The sequence below is a fragment of the Piliocolobus tephrosceles genome, chromosome 9, assembly GCF_002776525.5.
Source record: "Piliocolobus tephrosceles isolate RC106 chromosome 9, ASM277652v3, whole genome shotgun sequence".
In the NCBI taxonomy this organism is placed as follows: Eukaryota; Metazoa; Chordata; class Mammalia; order Primates; family Cercopithecidae; genus Piliocolobus; species Piliocolobus tephrosceles.
The window spans coordinates 41,397,164-41,416,887 of NC_045442.1; the positions used below are offsets into that span (position 1 = coordinate 41,397,164).

General features: G+C 42.7%; 2 protein-coding genes across 4 annotated transcripts in view; one reads left to right on the forward strand and one right to left on the reverse strand.

Annotated features, from left to right (window-relative positions):
- Positions 1-2,643, reverse strand: part of MARCHF5 (membrane associated ring-CH-type finger 5) — a 64,598-nt gene extending 61,955 nt beyond the window's left edge. The window contains exon 1 of the mRNA XM_023226247.1: positions 1,989-2,643. Coding sequence (XP_023082015.1) covers positions 1,989-2,023 — 35 coding nt within the window. The 5' untranslated portion in view covers positions 2,024-2,643. The remainder of the gene's footprint in view (positions 1-1,988) is intronic.
- The window catches only part of CPEB3 (cytoplasmic polyadenylation element binding protein 3), a 256,834-nt gene continuing 239,511 nt past the window's right edge, over positions 2,402-19,724 (forward strand). For all 3 annotated transcript variants that reach the window (XM_023226243.1, XM_023226245.1, XM_023226246.1), the window contains exon 1: positions 2,402-2,593. The gene's annotated coding sequence lies outside the window, so the exon portion shown is untranslated. The remainder of the gene's footprint in view (positions 2,594-19,724) is intronic.

Here is a 19,724-nt window from a genome sequence, read left to right on the forward strand (position 1 = left end):
CTCACGCCTGTAATCCCAGCACTTTGGGAGGCCGAGGCGGGCGGATCACAAGTTCAGGAGATCGAGACCACGGTGAAACCCCGTCTCTCCTAAAAAAACAAAAAATTAGCTGGGCACGGTGGCAGGCGCCTGTAGTCCCAGCTACTCAGGAGGCTGAGGCAGGAGAATGGCATGAACCCGGGAGGCGGAGCTTGCAGTGAGTGGAGATAGCCCCACTGCACTCCAGCCTGGGCAACAGAGCGGGACTTCGTCTCAAAAAAAAAAAAAAAAAAAAAAAATTAGCTGGGTATGGTGGTATATGCTGTGGTCCCAGCTACTAGGGAGGCTGAGGTAGGAGGATCACCTGAGCCCGGGAGGCAGGGGTTGCAGTGAGCTGAGATCAGACCACTGCCACTGCCACTGCCACTGCATTCCAGTCTGGGCAACAGAGACCCTGTCTCAAAAAAAGAAGAAAAAAAGCCACTATGTAAAAATGAAAGGAGGCCCTCAGAGGAAAAAATTAATTACAAAATACCCTGCATCAAAACAGGGTCTCAACAGAACAGAACTGGCAGTGGCAGGTAGTCTCCTCTGGGCATATTTAATTTGCCAATTTACAATGAAAGGAAAACCTGGTAAATTATCAGACCCCTAGACAACTGGGGAAAATGACAAATAAGTTTGTGCATCAGTTCATACAGCAAATACTTACTGATTACCTACTGAGTACCAGGCTCTGTTCTGGGATTCAAGATAAATAGTAAGTTTCTGCCTTCCAAGAGCTTATAAACCACACACATATATAAAAGGGTAGTCAATACAATTGTCAGAATGTTGACCTGAAACAGGGCTGGATGAATCACCAGTTATCTCAACTGAAAAAAATTAGTGACATAATTTCTATCAACTGAGATGGCTCAAAATTCTAAGCTCCAAGTAAATGTCTGTCACTCTGGAAGGATGTGTACACTTGGGTCACTTGTGTTCTGGGTGTGGCAGACCCAAACAGCATTTAACTGGGTATGAACTCAAGGGAGGGCCTTCATTTAACACCTTACAGTTGGAATTTTACTGAGTACAAAGAGTTGGTACCACCTGCTGAAATGGGTGGCAAGTGATGTCTGCTGAGAATTTTAAGCAACCACAAACATCATGAATTAGCTTGTACAACTTGCTATGCCAGAAAGTAAGACTTGGCTGGGGGGAAAATGTGGATCTAGAGTCTCCAAAAACTCATGGTAGAACCCACCGACTAGAATTTCAACAGCAGAGGGCGGTGCACCCGACTTCACAAAGAGTTTTACAGACTGGGACCCCCCAAGAATGGGCAACTGGACTCTTCTACGAGCTGAAACGTTTTCAATGAACCCAACGATCGCCAAGTACACTAAGTGTTCAGCATTGGACTCATCTGGCTGTTTTCCATAACCTCTACTTTAGTCTGACCGTTAAAGCTCCCTTGCGGATACTCTGACCTTACAGTTCGGAGGTGGGGACGGGATGGGGCGGGGGAGGAGGGCGGTGCGGGCTTAGGGAAAGGGGAGAGAACGAAATCAGCCTATCAGGCTTTCTAAAAGAATGTTTATCATTGGTTCTCAGACAGAGACTTAAAATTGTAAGGGGGTCATTCCCCTGAAAGATAACCCGGTTCTTCTTGCCAGTGACATCGCTGACACTTTACAAGTTGGGGAGGGAGGAAGGGGAAGGGGAAGAGGGTAAGGAAAACTAATTTTGTGGATTAACATGAGTCCCTCTCACGTCAAAACGGGGTTCCAAAGAAACCAGACGCCACTCCTTAGCTAAGTTTCACCCAAAGTCTACGACCCAGGCCGCTCGTTCTGTCCTCCCCCAAGTCTAGACTCCAAACTTTCTGCCCCTCTCACGGCCCCCTGGCCGTGGAACTCCTCCCGGCACGCCGGGTTCTGCTCACCAAGAGCCTCGAGGGCGGGCGCGGGCAGGGCCAGAGCGAGGGTCGGCGGCTCCCGGTCCCCCCCAACAGCTGCCCGTACCTGTCCAGCATCTGCTGTAAGGCTTGGTCCGGCATCTTCCGCGGAGCCGGCGCACTCGGCCCTCCCCAGTGGACCCGCTCAAGGCCAGGCCCAGGGACAATAGCACTGAGAGACGGCGGAGTAGGCCGCAGTCCGGCGGCAGCCGCGAACCCGTCACCCAGCTTCCCGGGGCAGCTGCGCTAGCCGGGCGGCGGCGGTGCGGGGCCTGCGGGCGTCCGGTGGAGGCGGCGGAGAACGAGGAGGAGGAGCCTGAGGCGGGGAGGCGGCGATCGCGGCCCAGGTTCCTGTCCGTCGGCCCGAGGTTCCGGTCCATGGACCGCGGGCGCCGAGTTGCTGCCGGCGGAGGAGCTACCTTTGTGAGGTAAGAGTCGCCGCCTCCGTGCGCGCCGGGGTTACGACGCAGGGCGGCCCAAAGCAGCCTGGGAGATGTAGTCCTCGGACCGTCCCCGCTTAGAGGCTGCACAGCCTGCCCGGACCAACGCCTCCGCGCCCGCCGCCGTCCGGCCGGCGCCCTCCCGTTTCCTTCCTCCAGGGGCAAAAAATGTCTTTCGGGCCGCTTTCCAGGAAGCAGCAGGATGCGCCGCTCCACTGTCAGTAGCAACAAGGTCAGCCCTCCCTGCCTGTTTCTTTTTGCCTCCGCTCTTGCCCTCAGGTGGGACCAAGCCAGGTGAGGGAAGGGGGCTGAAGGGCCATTTCTCATCGGGGTCCCCAGCCCCGGCCGTGGCGTCAGGGCGGGCAGTGGTGGCAGTGGGGGTGGCAGTAACTCCTTCCGAAGCGCTGCCGCCAGCCTCTCCTGCGGCAGAGCCCATTTTGGGGGAATTATACCACCCCCGCAAGGGGTCGGCTGCTTTGGTGCGTGAGGTTTTTCTTGAGGGGGCGGGCAAGTCGGGACTGCCTGGACCAGACGGCTTCCACCCGAGTCTCTCAGTGTGTGTTTGGGGCTGGGGAGTGGGGGGAAGGAAAGATGATTCTCTCCCTCTCCAGGAACCTTCTCAAATGTGCTTGGGCTTTCCAGGGCTCGCCGACAGTCTCCAAATGGAACACGTTGGTGAATAAACAGCTCTTGCTTACTCAGCTGTGGGTTGTCAGGGATGTTTGTTTCTCTCTCTGCTGCTGGTCACTGTTAACCGTTTGTAGTCGCGTTGACACCTTAAAGCAGGTGGATTGGGAGTGGCAGGGGTGAGGGGGAATCAAAAAGGAGAAATCATCAATCACTCCTTGGGTCAGCGTCTGACGTTCGAGGGATAGCTTTGGCGGGAGGAAAGAGCTGTTGGCTCAAACGAATGCGTTTTTTGGACGACCTGTGGCATTTTCTCTAGGGTTGTGATTGGTAGGACGCTGGTAGTTTTCCCTTGATTATGTCTAATTTCTGCTGCAAGATGTTTGATTTTTTAAAAAATGAAAATGTGTTTTTAAAGCTCTTTTTAAATGTAGAGTTTTACAATCAACTTTTCATTATCTGTTCAAAATTTACAAAGTATATTTGAACTAGAGCGTTCATTGCTGGGAAAAACAAACCCCCAGAAATGTGACCAGAAGTTTACTTGGCCTCCAATTTTTGAAATATGCTTTTGAGAAACAGCACCCCCCCCCCACACACACACACACACACACACACACACACACACACGCCTCCTAGGGAAAGAAAATGAGTAACCCGGATGTCTAATATTTTATATATATAATATATAATATATTACGTAATATATACATATGATATTATATGATATATAATATATATATATATTTTTGTAGAGACGCGGTTTCGCCTTGTCGCCTTGTTGCCCAGGCTGGTCTTGGACCGCCTGGGCTCAAGCGATCCACCCGCATCAGTCTCCCAAAGTGTTGGGATTACAGGTGTGAGTCACCGCATGTGGCCAGTGTCTAATATTTTATTTAATTAATTTATTTTGAGAGTCTTGCTCTGTTGCCCAGTCTGGAGTGCAGTGGTGCCATCTTGGCTCACTGCAAGTTCCGCTTCCTGGGTTCAAGGGATCCTTCTGCCTCAGCTTCCCAAGTAGCTGGGACTACAGGTGTGTGCCACCACATTCAGCTAATTTTTGTATTTTTTAGTAGAGACAGGGTTTCACTATATGTTGTCCAGGCTGGTCTCGAACTCCTGACCTCGGGTGATCAGCCCGTCTCGGTCTCCCAAAGTGCTGGGATTACAGGCGTGAGCCACTGCACCCAGCCTATTTTATTTTTTGAGACGGAGTCTCGCTGTGTTGCTCAGGCTGGAGTGCAGTGGCACCATCTTGGCTCACTGCAGTCTCCGCTTCCGGGTTCAAGTGATTCTCGTGCCCAGCCTCTGGAGTAGCTGGGAATACAGGCTTGCACCACCCTGCCCGGCTAACTTTTGTATTTTTGTCAGAGACGGGATTTTACCAGGCTGACCAGGCTGATCTTGAACTCCTGATCTCAGGTGATCTGCCTGCCTCGGCCTCCCATTGGGCTGGGATCATAGATGTGAGCCACCATGCCCAGCCCAGTGTCTTAACATTTTCAATTATTATTTTTTGCTCCTTGTGCTGTGTCAGTATAACCTTATTGTGTACTTATTTCTTAAGCAGTTGTCAGCCATAGGAGTTGGATACATACTTTCTGCTTAAAACAGAATGTTATCCCAGGATATGGATAAGTACACTAGTACAAACTCCGAGACTCTAAGATCTTACCCAGTGTTAGAATTTCTATTTCAACTGAAATTGGAAAATATGATACATTTTGTTGATAGCAAAGACGTGTGTAAATTGACCTTATTATACCAACAAATGGATTTTATGTTTGCATTTTTATGAAAAGTCAGCTTCCTGGCTGTGTTAAAAACCTTTTGAAGTAAAAAAAAATACCCTGTTACTGGTCTAAAGAGTGATTAGCATGTGACCCAGTAATTCCACTTATAGGTATTTTTAAGAGAAATGAAAACATGTATCTACACAAAATCTTGTTTGTGAATGTTTATAGCAGCATTATTCTGTTGTTTTTTTTTGTTTTCTGTTTTTTTTTTTTGATAGGGTCTCACTTTGTCATCGAGGCTGGAGTGCAGTGGTGCCTACATCCTCAGCCTCGGGTTCAAGTGATCCCCCTGCTTAAGCCCCCCAAGTAGCTAGGACTACAGGGGTGTGCCACCATGTTTGGCTTAAAAAATTTTTTTTTTTGTAGAGATGGTGTTTTGCCATGTTGCCCAGGCTGGTCTCGAACTCATGAGCGCAAACAATCCTCCCACCTCGGCCTCCCAAAGTGTTAGGATTACAGGCGTGAGCCAAAGCCACTGGCCTACAGCATTATTCTTGATAACCAAGAAGTGGAAACCCAAATATCCACCAATTGATGAATGGATAAACCACATGTAGTATATCATACAATAGAATATTATTAGGAGAAAACAAGGAGTAAAGTTATGATACATGCTATAACATGAAAGAACCTTGAAAACATTATGCCAAGTGAGAGGAGCCGGTCACAAAGACTACATATTGTATGATTCTATTTGCATGAAATGCCAAGAATAGGCAACTCCATAGAGACGGAAAGTAGGTTAGTGATTGCATAGGGCTGAAGGGGTTGGGGAGAAATGGGGAGTGACTGCTAATGAATGTGAATTTCCTTATTAGAGGGATGAAAATGTTCTAGAATTAGATAGTGGTTCTGGTTATATAATTTTGTGAATTATATCACAAATAAGATAAAATTAGATTATGGTAATAGTGGCAAAGCTCTGTAAATATACTCAAAAAACCCCTTGGACACTTAAAATGGGTGAATTTTAATGTTACGTAAATTACATCTCAATAAAGCTTTTAAAAGAGTAATTAGCTCCACATAAAATGTTCATAAGGTATCTAAAAAGAAACATATAAGCAGATAACTGATAATTCTTTATTATCAAACTTTCCTTCTTAGTAGTATGGGCAAAAATAGTGATTCATAAAACTCAGGAAATATATTAATCCTAGCATTTGAAATGGGTGACACATATTGTCTGAATTTCAATATTGTTCGTCAACTTTGTTTTTTTGTGGCTCTTAGATTTTCCAGTAAGACTTAGAATAATTGGAATTAAAATATATTCTATGATTTTGAAGGAAAAAATGTCTCAATTATTTAGACCTTAGTCTGACCAAAACTACATTGAAATGCACTCCTGCATTTATATATAGGGTTGAAAATCTATGATAGTGGCGCATACCTGTAGTCCCAGCTACTCAGGAGGCTGAGGTAGGAGAATCGTTTAAACCCGGGAGGCCGAGGTTGCAGTGAGCCGAGATCATGCCACTGCACTCCAGCCTGGCAACAGAGTGAGACTCCGTCTCAAAAAAAAAAAAACAAGTCTGTGATAAATGATATTCAGCCAAGAGAGTAACCAGCATGACTATAGCCAAAAACATCTTTTTCCTCAGAGATATGTTTTGAAATAGAAATTAACCTACAGAAAATATTTAAAGATTCTCCCGAGTTCACAGGACAAGAACAAAACTTGACAATGCAAAGTTCTAAAGAGTTGGGATGATAGGCACACACCACTATTTTAATAATTCTGTAATGGATTTAGAGATAACTATGAACTGCTATAAATATGTCAGAAAATTTAAAATAATATATCACTCTAACGTTCTTCCATCACACTTGTTTTGAACTGTCCACCAAAAACGGGCCTGGAGTATTCCTTATAGAAATGGTATAATATTTTTAGGTGCCCTCTAAGGAGAACTGTCAATTGCCAATTTTGGTGATAAGCTGCAGGCTGAGTCCTCATTCCAAGCTACAGAAAGTTTTTTTTTTTTTTTTATTAATTCCTTCAGCAGGTGTTTCCAGAAAATATATGCATAGGTACGCTAGTAGCAAATTAAACTATACAACTATACCTACCTTTTTTTTTTTTTTAGATAGAGTCTTGCTCTGCTGCCCAGGCTGGAGTGCAGTGGTGTCATCTCAGCTCACTGCAACCTCCCACTCCCAGGTTCAAGTGATTCTCATGCCTCAGCCACCCGAATAGGTGGGATCACAGGCATATATTACCACGCCCAGCTAATTTTTGTATTTCCATGTTGGCCAGGCTGGTCTCGAACTCCTGACCTCAAGCGATCCACTTGCCTTGGCCTCCCAAAGTGCTGGGATTACAGGCATGAGTCACTGTGCCTGGCCTATAGCTACCCTTCAGAGGCATACAATCTACATAACTAAATATGTTTGCATTTAGAAAAATAAAAGCAGGTTGGGCATGGTGGCTCATGCCTTTAATCCCAGCACTTTGGGAGGCTGAGGCGGGCAGATCATGAGGTCAGAAGATTGAAATCATCCTGGCTAACATGGTGAAACCCTGTCTCTACTAAATATACAAAAAATTAGCTGGACTTGGTGGCAGACACCTGTAGTCCCAGCCACTTGGGAGGCTGAGGCTGGAGAATGGCACGAATCTGTGAAGCAGAGCTTGCAATGAGCTGAGATCGCACCACTACACACCAGCCTGGGACAGAGCACTCCAGCCTGGGGACAGAGCAAGACTCCTTCTCAAAAAAAAAAAAAAAAGAAAAAAGCAAATAAAACAGGGTATAATAATGAAATACTGTATAATGATAACATGGCATGATAGCATTTGAGGAAATGTCAAATAAACGGCATAGAAATTTAGAGTGATGTAGAAGTTCCCCTGGAAACTGTTATGGACTGGTGCGTTAAAGAGAGCTTTGTAAAACCCATTTAGGCTCTACTTTATAGCAAGAGGAGTAATTATGTGGGTGAAGAGGTAAAGAAGGATCTTGGGTCTGGGTGAGGATGAAAGGATGTAAAGAAAGAAGTCATCCTTTATAACTTGAACTATAGATCTCTGTTATGTAAGTGGAAAATACAAAGGGCTGGTGCTGTGGTTTGAATGTGTCCCTCAATGTTCATATGCTAGAAACTTAAATTCTGGCTGAGCACGGTGGCTCACGCCTGTAATCCCAGCACTTTGGGAGGCCGAGGCAGGCGGATCACTTGAGGTCAGGAATTGGAGACCAGCCTGGCCAACATAGTGAAACCCCATCTCTATTAAAAATGCAAAAATTAGCCAGTCATGGTGGTGTGTGCCCATAATCCCATCTACTCGGGAGGCTGAGGCAGGAGAATCACTTGAACCCGGGAGTCGGAGGTTGCAGTGAGCTGAGATCGCGTCACTACACTCCAACCTGGGCAACTGAGTGAGACTCTGTCTCAAAAAAAAAAAAAAAAAAAAAAAAGAAAAGAAAAAGAAAGAAACTTAAACTCTAATATAGCAGTCTTGAGAGATGGGATTTTTAAGAGGTGATGAGATTGTGAGGGCTCTGCCCTCATGAATGGATTAATATAGTTATCAAGGGAAAGAGTTCATTATCTTGAGAGCAGGTTTGTTGTAAAAGTGAGTTTGGTCTTCTCTTGCTCTCTGTGTTGCACTTTCACCATGTGATTCCTTCAGCCGCATTATGGTGCAGTAGGAAGGCTCTCACCAGTTTCTGCCCCTTGATCTTGGACTTCCCAGCCTCCAGAACTGTGAACCAAGTAAATTTCTTTTCTTTATAAATTACTTATTCTCAGGTATTCTGTTATAGTAGCATAAAATGGAGGAAGACAACTGGTTAAATTGGGAGAATAGTTAAAAAGCCTTGAATCTATTAATTCATTTAACAAATATTGATTGCATGTGGCAGGCACTAAGCTAGGGACTAAAGATACAATGATGAGCAAAAACAAGCACAGTTTTTACCTTGTTTGTGGGGTTTATAGTTTATCATGAGAGGGATTATCACATAAATAAATGTATCAAATTGCAAATGTGGTACATAGTGTTGTGAGTGATTATAACTAGGATTTGACTTAGACCAGGAGGTCATGGAAAGTTTCTCTGAGGAAGTGTCTGTTATACTGAGACCCCAAGAAAAACAGGCATTAACTAGATAAAGGGAAGAGGGAAGAACATTCTAGGCCAAAGAACAGCGTGTGCAAATGCCTTGTGAAGGAAATGATGAATAGAAGAACTGAAACAAAAAGGAGATCTTGAGGCAAGAGGAAACCAAAAATATCACCGAATGACAGGCTATGAAGCACAGAGCTTTGTATGCCAGTTTAAGGAATTTTGCCCTAGCCTAGGAGAGCAGGAAGCTGCTTGTGGAAGGGTTTAGGCATAGGAAATAGATCCCATTCTGGCCTGGCGTGATGGCTTATGTGTGTAATCCCAGCATTTTGGGAGGCTGAGTTGGCCTGATCACGAGGTCAAGAGATGGAGACCATCCTGGCCAAAATGGTGAAACTCCGTCTCTACTAAAAATACAAAAATTAGCTGGGTGTGGTGGTGTGCGCCTGTAGTCCCAGCTACTCAAGAGGCTAAGGCAGGAGAATTGCTTGAACCTGGGAGGCGGAGGTTGCAGTGAGCCGAGATTGCACCACTGCACTCCAGCCTGGCGACAGAGTGAGATTCTGTCTCAGATAATAAAAAAAAAAAAAAAAAAGAAAAGAAAAGAGACCCGATTCTGGGCCAGGCAGAGTGGCTCACACCTGTAATCCCAGCAGTTTGGGAGGCTGAGGCAGATGGATCACCTGAGGTCAGGAGTTTGCAACCAGCCTGGCCAACATGGTGAAACCCCGTCTCTACTAAAAATACAAAAAAATAGCTAGGTGTGGTGGCGAGCATCTGTAATCCCAGCTACTCGGGAGGCTGAGGCAGGAGAATTGCTTGAACCAGGGAGGCGGAGGTTGCATTGAGCCGAGATCGTGCCACTGCACACCAGCCTGGGCCACAGAGTGAGACCTTGTCTCAAAAAAAAAAAAAAAGAAAAAGAAAAAAGAAACAGACCCCATTCTGTAGGAACTGGGAGGTTAACTTGTTGTGGTTCCTAAACCTGCTATGAGTCAGAAAACTGCCCTGGAAATTTTGATCTGTATGCCCTGCATTGGTGCCTAATTAGCTGTCTTTTTAACAAGTTCTCTAAGTGATTGTTAATGTTAGAGAATCTCTGCAAAGATAATGTAGGTTTGAGTCTTAACATTGATACTCAGAAGCTTGGCGATTTGATTTGGGCAGGTTACAGAATCTCTTTTTAGTCAGATTCCTCATCTCCAGCAGAAGCGGGGAGAATTATAAAACCTCCCTTTTTGAATTCCTGGGAGGAGTAAATGAGAAAATTCATTTAAATTGTTCGGTACAAGGCCAGACATGTGGTTAAGGGCTCTTAATAATTATTACTGACAGTTCTTCAGTAAAGGTGAGAGTGATTTAGGGTATTTTTTTTTTTTTTTTGAGACAGCCTCACTGTCACCCAGGCTGGAGTGCAGTGGTGAAATCACGGCTCACTGTGGCCTTGCCCACCGGGCTCAGGTGATCCTCCCACCTCAGCCTCCTGGGTAGCTAGGATTACAGGCACATGCCGCCATGCCCAGATAATTTTTTGTAAAGACAGGGTTTCGCCATGTTGCTCAAACTGGCCTTGAATTCCTCAGCTGAAGTGATCCACCCACCTCGGCCTCCCAAAGTTCTGGTATTACAGGCATGAACCACTGTGCTGGCTGATTTAGGGGATTAATCTTGGAGTGGTATGTATGGTGGGTTGGAAACAGAAATAAGTTAGGCCTTGGCTAGGTCTGAGTAACTTGACCGTGGTCTTTAAGCATTTTCAGAAGTTTGCTTTCACATGGCTATTAGTTTTTGATTATCCTTATATAGGTTAAGTAGTTGAAGTGGATGATGTCCCTGTTACTCTCTAAAGGACGTTAAGAGGAGACTTCGGTTCCCAGAATATGTTTTACTGGTTTAACGTCTACAGTATTTTCCCTTCCTTTCCTTTCCTTTCCTTTTCCTTCCTTCCTTCCCTCCCTCCCTCCCTCCTTCCTCCCTCCCTCCTTCCTCCCTCTTTCTTTTCTTTTCTTTTCTTTTCTTTTCTTTTCTTTTCTTTTCTTTTCTTTTCTTCTCCTTCCTTCCTTCCTTCCTTCCTTCCTTCCTTCCTTCCTTTCTTTCTTTCTTTCTTTCTTTCTTTCTTTCTTTCTTTCTTTCTTTCCCTCTGTCCCTCTTTTCTTTCCTTCTTTCCTTCCTTCTTTCTTTCTTTCTGATGGAGTCTTACTCTGTCACCCAGGCTGGAGTGCAATGGTGCAATCTTGGCTTATTGCAGCCTCTGTCTCCCAGGTTCAAGTGACCTTCATGCCTCAACCTCCCCAGTTAGCTGGGATTACAGGCACGCGCCACCACACCTGGCTAATTTTTGTATTTTTAGGAGAGACGGGGTTTCACCATGTTGTACAGGTTGGTCTCAAACTCCTGGGTTCAAGCAATCAAGCGATCCACTCATCTTGACCTCCCTAGGTTTTATTTTTATCCGTACCTTTGCCTGTTTTTTTGCTCTTTATTTTTTTTCCCTCCTGGTGAGGTTCTTTACCCTAAATTGATTAATAGCTGTTGCTCCTAAAACTTGACCTTAGAAGTTTGCTATTATCCCAAACCTCTGTTGATCTCAAGCCTTTACAGAAATTAGTAGTGGTCCCTGCTCGCAATGGCAGATCTTCTGTTGCAAGGAATAAAGATTTGGCAATGAATCTAAAGTATGAAGTGCTATAAATAGACATACACTGGAGTACTGTGAAGGAAAAATGAAAGTGGATTATCAAAGGGGGACGATAGAGCTTTGGAAAAACACAGACTGCAGCCATTGTGTGTTACCTAGAACTCAAACAAATAGGAATATAATTTACTGAAAAATAAGAAAAATCAAGCAACATTTTGGGAATGTATCAGAAAGCAAGTATTAAACATTTTGGGCCCTGAAACAAAAGCCAGGGTGTTCACTGATCTGTTATTTCCAATTGCAGCTTGCTTGTAAGAGGAAGAGAAAAAGACCACTCAGGAATAGAAGGGAACTTCCTCAACTTGATAAAGTGCATCTACAAAAATTCCATAGCCAACATCATGCCTGATGGTGAAAGATTGAGTGCTTTCCCCCTATGATCAGGAACAAGGCAAGAATATATCCTCTTACAACCTGTATTCAACATTGTAGTGGAGGTTCTAGCCAGGTCAGTTAGTCAAGTAAAAGAAATAAAAGGCATCCACATTGGAAAGGAAGAAGTAAAACTCTATTTGTAGATGAAATGATCTTGTGTTTAGAAAATTCCAAGAATCAAAAAAAGTGAAAACACCTGTTAGAACCAATAAATGAATTCAGCAAAGTTGTAGGATATAAGCTCAATGTGTGAAAATGTGTTGTGTTTATGTAAATTAGCAATGAACAATCCAGATATGAGTGGAAAACAATTTGATTTATAAAGGCATTACAAAGAATAAAATGTGTGTTTTTTTTTTTTTGAGACGGAGTCTCGCTCTGTCGCCGGGGCTGGAGTGCAGTGGCCAGATCTCAGCTCACTGCAAGCTCCGACTCCCGGGTTTACGCCATTCTCCTGCCTCAGCCTCCCGAGTAGCTGGGGCTACAGGCACCCGCCACCTCGCCTGGCTAGTTTTTGTATTTTTAGTAGAGACGGGGTTTCACCGTGTTAGCCAGGATGGTCTCGATCTCCTGACCTCGTGATCCACCCGTCTCAGCCTCCCAAAGTGCTGGGATTACAGGCTTGAGCCACCGCGCCCGGCCTCAAAGAATAAAATGTTTAGGAATCAATTTAACACAAGAAGTGTATAACATCTGAAAAGTAAAAAATATTGTTGTAAGAAATTAAAGATACAATTAGAAAGAATCTCATGTTCGTTGGAAGATTTACTGTTTTTAAGATGGCAGTACTCCTTAAACTGATTTACAGATTCAGTGCAGTCCCTATCAAAATTCCATCTGACTTCTTTATAGAAAATGACAATCTAATCCTAAAATTTGTATGGAAATTCAGGTGGCCCAGAATAGCCAAAATAATCTTTTTTTTTTTTTTTTTTGAGATGGAGACTCGCTCTGTTGCCCAGGCTGGAGTGGAGTGGCGCAATCTTGGCTCACTGCAACCTCTGCCTCCTGGGTTCAGGTAATTCTCTGCCTCAGCTTCTGGAGTAGCTGGGATTATAGGCGCCCACCACCACGCCCAGCTAATTTTTTTGTGTTTTTAGTAGAGATGGGGTTTCACCATCTTGGCGAGGCTGGTCTTAAACTCCTGACCTCGTGATCCACCCGCCTTGGCCTCCCAAAGTGCTGGGATTACAGGCGTGAGCCCCTGCGCCCGGCCTTTCTGTTTTTTAAGGCAGAGTCTTTCTCTGTCCCCCAGGCTGGAGTACAGTGGCACGATCTTAACTCACTGCAACCTTCACGTCCCACGTTCAAGTGATTCTCCTGCCTCAGCCTCCTGAGTAGCTGGGACTATAGGCACTTGCCACCATGCCCAGCTGATTTTTGTAGTTTTAGTAGAGGTGAGGTTTCACCATGTTGGCCATGCTGGTCTCGAACTCCTGACCTCAAATGATCCACCCACCTTGATCTCCCAATGTGTTGGGATTATGGGCGTGAGCCACTGCGCCCAACCACCAAAAGAATCTTGAAAGAGAAGAACAAAATTTGAGGACTCACATGTCCTGATTTTAAAACTTCCTATTAAGCTACAATAATCAAGACAATGTGGTGGTGGCATAAGAATAGAATTTAGATCAGTGAAACAGGATGAAGAGTCCAGAAATAAGCCCTTACTTTTATAGTCAATAGATTTTTGACAAGGATGCCAAAACAATCTAATGGAGGAAAGAATAGTATTTCTAACAAATTAAGCTGGCACAGCTAGATATCCACTTGTGAAAGAATGATGTTGCATCCCTACCCACATCAGAAACAAAAATTAATTCAAAATGGATGAAAGACCAAATGTAAGATCTCACACTATATAACTCTTAGAAGTAAACACAGGCATAAATCTACATGACCTGGGATTAGACTGTGTTTTATTAGATTAATAACAAAAGCATAAGCAACAAAAGAAAGAATAGATAAATTGGACTTATTCAAAACATTTTTTGCTGGAAAGGATAATATTAAGAAAGTGAAAAGACATAGAATGGGAACAAATGTTTGAAAATCATATCTGAAAGGGAATGTATAAAAAATCTCTTCAACTCAATAATGTAAAATAATTAAAGGATCTGAATAAATATTTCTCTAAAGAAGGTATATAAATGGCCAATAAGCATGTGAAAAGATGGTCACCATCATTAATCAGAGAAATCAGAACCAAAATGAGATACCACTTCACTCTCACTAGGATGACTAGCCATCATAGGATGGCTAATAACAAGAATTGACAAGAATGTGAAGAAATTGGAACCCTCATATACTATTAGTGGGAGGTTAAAATGGTACAGCTGCTTTGGAAAACAGTCTGGCATTTTCTCAAAATGTTAAACATAGAGTTACCATATAGCCCAGCAATTCTATTCACAGGTATATACCAGAGAAATGAAAACATATACCTACACAAACACTTATACATGAATGTTTTTACTTTTTCTTGTTATTTTACAAGAAAACCAAAGAAATTACATGAATGTTAATAGCAGCATTATGGGCCAGGTGTGGTGGCTCATGCCTGAAATCCCAGCACTTTGGAAGGCCAAGGTGGGTGGATCACCTGAGGTCAGGAGTTCAAGAGCAGCCTGGCCAACATGGCAAAACCCCATCTCTACTAAAAATACAAAAATTAGCCGGGAGCGGTGGCAGGTGCCTGTAATCCCAGCTACTCCGGAGGCTGAGGCAGGAGAATAGCTTGAAACTGGGAGGCGGAGGTTGCAGTGAGCTGAGATTGTGCCATTGCACTCCAACCTGGGCAACAAGAGCGAAAGTCCATCTCAAAAAAAAAAAAAAAAGCATCATTATTCATAATAGCCAAAAGTGGAAACAACCCAAATGTCTATCAACTGATTAATGAATAAAATGTGGAATGTCCATACAATGGAATATTTGATAATGAAAAAGAATGAAGTACTGATACATGCTATAACATGGATAAACCTGGATGAACCTTGAAAACATTTTACTATGTGACAGGAGCCAGTCACAAAATATCACATATTCTATAATTCCTAGGCAAATCTACAAAGAAAGTAGATTAATGGTTGCTTAGGGCTGGAGAAATTGGAGATTTGGAGTTGACAACTAAGTTGTATTGGGGTTTCTTTTTGGGGTGATGAAAATGGTCTGAAGTTGATTGTAGTGATTGTTGCATAGCTCTGAATGTACTAAAAGTCACTGAATTGTACACTTTAAGTGAGTGAATTATAGCTCCATAAAGCTGTTATTTAATAGTAACACCAGATGCAACCTTAAAATCTGTTAGTAGACTTACTACTCAATAATTTATGACATACCCGTATAACATGAGCTGGTAAACAAATGAGATATTTCTATATAGGCCAGTAATGAAAAGTTGCCCAGAATGTAGTATCCATCATTTAGGATTTTTTATTTCACAGAAATCAACTCTAGCTAATTGAGTAGTGACTTGGGGTTGTTTGGTAATGTCTGGAGATATTTTGATTGTTACACTGAGAGATGTTACAGGTGTTTGATGGGTAGAGACCAAGGATACTGCTAAACATACTATGGTGCACAGGAGAGCCACTCACAACAAAGGATGATATAGCCTAAAATATCAGCAGTGCTGAGGTTGAGAAACCCAGAGCTAACTTAAGCAAAAAGGAAATTCATTGGAAGGACATGGGTGAGCTCACAGGATTGAAGGTAAGGCATGAGAATCAAGCTGGGAACAGTCAAGTAGTAGCCGTCCCAGAGAATCGTGGTAGCAGGAACATTCCATGCTCTCATGGGTTCAACCCTGTTTTTATTCTACTCACAGTTCAAAATCTAAGAAGGGAACATCTCATCAATCTTCCTTGCCATTTAGCGAAGTAAGGACAGTATACCTTAAATAAAGGCAACTCCTCAGAAAGAACTACATTTATTTTATTTTATTATTTTTTTTTTGAGATAGAGTCTCCCTCTCTTGCCCAAGCTGGAGTGCAGTGGTGCAGCCTCGGCTCACTTGGTTCAAGCAATTCTCTTGCCTCAGCCTCCTGAGTAGCTGGGATTACAGGCATGCACCACCACACCCAGCTAATTTTTGTATTTTTAGTAGAGATGGGGTTTCACCATGTTGGCCAGGCTGGTCTTGAACTCCTGACCTCAAATGACCCACCCGCCTCGGCCTCCCAAAGTGCTGGGATTACAGGCATGAGCCACCATGCCTGGCCCTAGAACGACATTTGTTATCAGGTACTTGTTGAGCATATACTTATATTCCAGGTACTATTTAGATGATGAGGATGGCATAGAGCAAAATACTAAAATACCCTTGTAGTGCTTGTATTTATATGATGCTAAATTGGGGCAAATCTTTAAATAATAAAGTGGGCAAGATAATAACCAAGGTGAAGTATAAAAAAGTATCAAGAGCAGCCGTGTGTGAGGCAGTTTTTGAGATGCCATAACTGGAAGGAGATTGACTTTTGAGAAAAGATGACAGCTACACTCAGGGAGCACTTGTTTGGCACCTACTTACTGAACATCTACAATGGGCATGTGCTGGGCCCTTTACATGCATTATCTCAGATGGTGACAACAACCCTTTCAGGTTGGTGGATATGCCTCTCATTTCATAGATGAGAACATTGAACATTGGGAAAATGAAATCATAGCAAGTAAGTGGCATGCCTGACATTTGAATCAGCTGACTTCAGAAAGTGTAAGAGTATGTGAATAGTTAACAGTAGAAGTGATTTATTACAGGAGCAATCACAGTACTACCAATGATTAATTTCTGAAGAATTTTACAGATAGGTACCCTAGGAGCTCAGGGAAGGGAAAAGAAGTTGCTGCATGTTAGAGTGGTCTAGGAAGATGTCCTAATAGAAGACTGGTTTGAACTGGATCTTCAAGGAGGAGTATATATAAAAGAGCAAGGAAAAGTGTCAGCCTTTCCTGAATGCCTACTTGGGACCAGAAACATCTCACCTAGGCATCGTAGCTCCATTTAACAGGTGAGGAAACAGAGGCCTCTCCTTACCCTCACCCTCTGCCAGGAGTAGGCAATTAATAGGTGTTAATTTTTGTCAATCTGATAGGTGTGAAGTGAAATTTTATTGTTATGGTCAAATGTTTACCTCCATTTTATGACATCTGGGTTTTAAATCTTGGGTAGGATAAATGAATTGATAGAAGAGAAAATGTACATAATAAACTGATAGACCAAGACACACCTTTTTTAGAGAATGGGTATTCAGCATAAGTAGTTTTCCTCTACTTGAGGAATTTTAGGCCTTTATGAGGGTATTATATCTAATTTTGGACCTTATTATAGCTAAAATCTTGGTAAGTCTGAAGACAATCGACTCTTCAATTGATCATTTATTCAGCATTATTTACTGAGCTTCAACTATATACCAGATATTGTAGGAGATATTGGCGATACAAAAATGTTAATAAATGTATCAGTAATTATACAGTTGTTATACAGTTTAACAGAAGAGACAAGTATGTAGTGACATATTTACAGTATGTGGATCTAGACAAAGGGCCTAGATGGGAAAAAATAAAAGAATAAAATACAATATGTGAAAATCTGAGCCAATATATTTACACACTCCCAGAATCCTAGGAGTTCTCCTGGAGTCATCCTTCTCTCTTACCACATTCCCCTACCCACCAGTCAGTCACCAGGTCTGGTTCATTTATCTCCTAAATATCTCTCAAATCCACCTATTGTTTTCATTTCCCTTTCATTTACCCTTGTCCAGTTGACCAGCATCTCTTACCTAGGAGTAATTACCAGTGTCATATTTGGCCTCCCCACATTCACTTTCACCTCTTTCCGACTGATTTGGCAATTGGCCTGTCCAGTCCATTCTGCTCCATTGACAACCCAATAGAATGACCTTTTAAGTAATGAACTCCTGATCATGTTACTCACCTTATTAAAATCTTTCCGTGACCTGTTTAAATCCTGGTGAGCTGGTAGAAAGCATAAATTTAACAATTTTGGAGAAGAGGAAAATAATCCATAAATTGATCTTTGCTAGAATCTAAGTTTCATGAAGGCAAGGGTGTGAGACTATACCTGTTTTGTCCTCTACTGTATCCACAATGCCTAGCACAGAGCCTGGCCCGTGGAGGGTGTTCACTAAATATTTGGTGAAATAAATAAAAGAGACTTCTAAGGATAGAATGAATTCTGTAATGTTGGATTGGAATTGAAGATATCAATACATACTCTTGAGTTTATAGCTAGATACGCACATAGAGATGTGTGCCTATATATGGTTTCTAACTCTATCTAATGAGAGGGCATTAGGCAGTGACACCCTAGAAGCAATGAATATGCCTGGTGTTATCTCCAATAAAGGGAAACAGAAATCTTTGGAGAAATTTGCTGATTGCAGACTGTGGCGGGAAAGGTACCTGAGCCTGGAACATCTGCGGTGCCAGAAAAGGAAGTGCTAAAAAAATGATGGGATAGAATAGAATAATGAAAAAAAATGGTGAGAGTCTGTCCAAAGTTAGTGAGTTATCTCAGTTTACAATCAGTTACAGATCAATCTCGTTGTTCTACTCTTTCTCCCCCTTACTACCACACTTGACTAGTCTTAAAAAAAGTAATGGGGCCATGCTTAACCCGGGAGCAACTGGAAGGGACACCAATGACCAAGTCAGATATTTTGAACAACAAAATAATAATAGTAATGAATTATAACCCATAGAGTAAATACGAATCCATTATGGACCCATGGAAATAAATATTAATTATTTATATCTACTGATAAAAATAAGTGAATAAATTAGGGGAGGAGGAAAAACGCTTCCTTATAGTAACATTCCAATTAAAGTAGAAGGGTTGATAAAAATACGAAATCACCATTTGCAAACACCGCAAGAATAAATGATGCAGGTAAGAATCATTAATGGATGCTAAAATTAGTGGATGAATGTTAACAGGATATTTACATAGAAAGTGTCTCCCCAAAGATATTTAAGTAAAAAGGGCAATACAGTAGGTGTTTTATAGTGGCCAAATCTGGTAGACATTATCTTAACCAAGTGATCAAAGTTAAATAGCCACCGTGGGTTAAATCCACACCATGTTCCTTCCGATATGATGCTCTGAGAAGGACACAACATCTCTTCTGTGATATTATTGCACAAACTATGTATGACCTAAGTTCAATCATGAGGAAACATCAGGTAAACCAAAATTGAGGGTCATTCTACCAAATAACTGGCAAGTGCTCTTCAAAAATGTCAAGGTCATGAAAGACAAAGACTGAGGAACTGTCCCAGATTAAAAGAGACTACAGAGACTTGACAAGTAAATGGAATGTGTGATGGTGAATTGGAGTCCTGGGTGGGACATTAGTGGGTCAATTGGTAAAATAAGCTCATGATAATAATATTGAATCAGTTTTCATTTCCTGATTTTGATAATTATACCGTGATAATATAAGATGTTAACATTTGGAGAATATGGGGCAAAAAGTGTAGAGAAATTTGTTTTTGTAACATTTTTGTAATTCTGAAATTATTTCAAAATGAAAAGGTGTTTATTTGTTTTTTGAGACAGAGTCTTGCTCCATTGCCCAGGCTGGAGTGCGGTGGTGCGATCTTGGCTCACTGCAACCTCCGCCTCTCAGGTTCAAGTGATTCTCCTGCTTCAGCCTCCTGAGTGGCTGGGGCTGAGACTGCAGGTGTTCTCCACCATGCCCGGCTAATTTTTGTCTCTTTTAGTAGAGACAGGATTTCACCATGTTGACCAGGCTGGGGATCCACCCACTTTGGC